This window comes from Argentina silus (assembly GCF_951799395.1).
Source record: "Argentina silus genome assembly, chromosome: 19".
NCBI classification, from domain to species: Eukaryota; Metazoa; Chordata; class Actinopteri; order Argentiniformes; family Argentinidae; genus Argentina; species Argentina silus.
In genome coordinates this window covers 277379-279898 of record NC_139673.1, presented here as the reverse complement: position 1 = coordinate 279898, position 2520 = coordinate 277379, and the positions used below count along the sequence as shown (strand labels likewise).

General features: G+C 47.2%; 1 protein-coding gene and 1 long non-coding RNA gene across 2 annotated transcripts in view; both read left to right on the top strand.

The window, feature by feature from the left end:
• LOC310819488 (intersectin-1-like) overlaps nucleotides 1-2520 on the top strand; it is a 12884-nt gene that overhangs the window by 5553 nt on the left and 4811 nt on the right. The window contains exons 5-7 of the mRNA XM_083690790.1: nucleotides 45-97; nucleotides 2216-2337; nucleotides 2518-2520. The exon at nucleotides 2518-2520 is cut by the window's right edge and continues 104 nt beyond it. Of these exons, the coding sequence (XP_083546916.1) occupies nucleotides 45-97; nucleotides 2216-2337; nucleotides 2518-2520 (178 nt within the window). The remainder of the gene's footprint in view (nucleotides 1-44; nucleotides 98-2215; nucleotides 2338-2517) is intronic.
• LOC310819790 lies at nucleotides 552-1876 on the top strand. Its single transcript, XR_014554780.1, has 2 exons — nucleotides 552-1273; nucleotides 1316-1876. It is a non-coding gene; the product is annotated as an uncharacterized lncRNA (long non-coding RNA).

The following is a 2520-nucleotide window of genomic DNA, read 5'->3' as shown; positions in this document are numbered from 1 at the left end:
GGCTCTAGACACAGGCTCCTCCTCCTTCTGCTCTGTTGTCAAAGCACAGGGGCTTCTGGAGTTGGAGGCTGGATAGTGGGTCCTTTTGTGGCTTTTTGTGAGCTGTCACTAGAACTACACCATCTCTGCTTCTCTAACAGCCCCGCCCCTCCCCCAGCCCTGCCCCCCATCTGACCCACAGCTCCACAGAAAGACCCACTATTCATCACAAGACACACACACACACACACACACACACACACACACACACACGTAGACGGTAGGACTACACATCCTTATCCCCTGAACTCATACATTTGGCAGAACTGCTGTCTGTCAACTCTATGGGTGGGACTCCACCGCCATTCCTCCAATCACGTGTCGCTGTGTTGTTCTTGTGTTGATACCAAACTGTCATTGGTGGGGTGGTCTCCAGCTGGGTCGTTGCCATGGCGATGTGACATGGGCTTCTGATTGATGCAAATCAAATACTGCACAACAATGAGGTGGAGAGGGCAAGGTACACACACACATACACACACACACTCACACACACACTCACACACTGTGTTGATACCAAACTGTCATTGGTGGGGTGGTCTCCAGCTGGGTCGTTGCCATGGCGATGTGACATGGGCTTCTGATTGATGCAAATCAAATACTGCACAACAATGAGGTGGAGAGGGCAAGGTACACACACACATACACACACACACTCACACACACACTCACACACTCACACACTCACAGTAAGGATGGTCCATCCTGAAGGACTGAGTCTCCTCCCACAGGAGAGACGTTGTGGTTGTTTCTTCTTGATTTGTGTCAGTTGAAGATCAAAGATGATGTAGACGGCTGCATATCAGACATGTAAGATGACGGTCTCTATTTTTATAATGAATGCTTGTTTTAACCTCAGACTCCTCCCCTCCCCTCCCCTCCTCTCCCCTCCTCCCCTCCCCTCCCCTCCTCTCCTCTCCTCTCCTCTCCCCTCCCCTCCTCTCCCTCCTCTCCTCTCCTCTCCCACCCCCCCCCCCCCCCAGGTCAGACAGCTGTCAGTCTTAAACTGAAGCAGCAACATAATGACTTACTGTTTCCTTTTTATTGTCTTATTTTGCCAAGAAATTCACTTTGAAACGAACAAATATGATTCAACTGACTATGAATTGACTGAATATGATAATACCTTTAACAATGTTTACATACGAAAACTAAGAGCAACATAGACGTGGTATGATTAGACACTTCCAGAAAACCATCTTCTAGGCCTGTAACAGCTGTATGACCATATAAGGTGTGTATATGACCATATAAGGTGTGTATATGACCATATAAGGTGTGTATATGACCATATATGGCCATAAACAGACTATTATTCTTTTCACAGTAAACAGCATGGCACCATTGAAGGGCGTTCAGTAGTATTATATGAACCATATCAAACTGTTTGAGTTGTATTGTTTCTATGTGGAACACAGCAGTATTGTAGTTGGATTGTTATGAAACCAGAAGATGAATTCCTGTATGCAGCCTTTTTCTATAACCGTTGGTTCCTGATTGGTTCCACAGTGACATGTGACAGTATTGGCCTTTGCTGCTCTCTGGTTGGTTCGTTGGACTCTCTCGTGTGTCATTGGTTAGGACACGCTGACGGTATCCAAGGTTGCTTTGAGAAGCACAGACAGACAGACAGACAGACAGACAGTCCTCTATATGAACTCGACTGCTTTGGTTCAGAATCAACTTCAAATCCAAAATGTAATGGAAGCACTTGGTTGCTGAAACATGAATGTACAATTTGAAAATGTAAACAAACGATTGGTAGCTTTAATAAAGGTGTCATGGCGTGGTTAATATAGAAGATGACCTGTATAATGATTAAACAGCTGGATGGCAACCATGGACCCGTGTGATTCTTTACCTGACAACCATGGACCCGTGTGATTCTTTACCTGACAACCATGGACCCGTGTGATTCTTTACCTGACAACCATGTGTGTGTGTTTTGGAGATGGCCAATACCGAGGGCAGGTTGTGGTTCAGACAGACAGACAGAAGTAACAGACAGACAGGTGACAGACAGACAGGTAACAGACACAGGTATCAGTGGAAACAGGAAACAGGTGTCTTGACGAGCTGTCATCGTGACTCCACACCTAGCTTCCTATTAGCTGTTCTCTCAGGGGGCCAGTGAGCTGATTGGTGTTTGAGTGACAGCTGTGTGTTGTTGTTGCAGGGTGTGCAGACCTCCACCTGCTGGACATGCTGAGCCCAGCGGAGAGGAAGAGGCAGGGATACACACACGAACTCATCCTCACTGAGGAAAACTATGTTAACGACCTGCAGCTCGTCACGGAGGTAACACACACACACAAACACACACACACAGCTCACACACACACACACACAACTCTCACACACACACACACAGCTCACACACACACACAAACACATGTACACGCATACACACTTGCAGTCCTCACACCCAGCCCATGCCCTCTAATGCTGTCTGACGTTGGTGTGACGTTGTGTCCCCAGGTC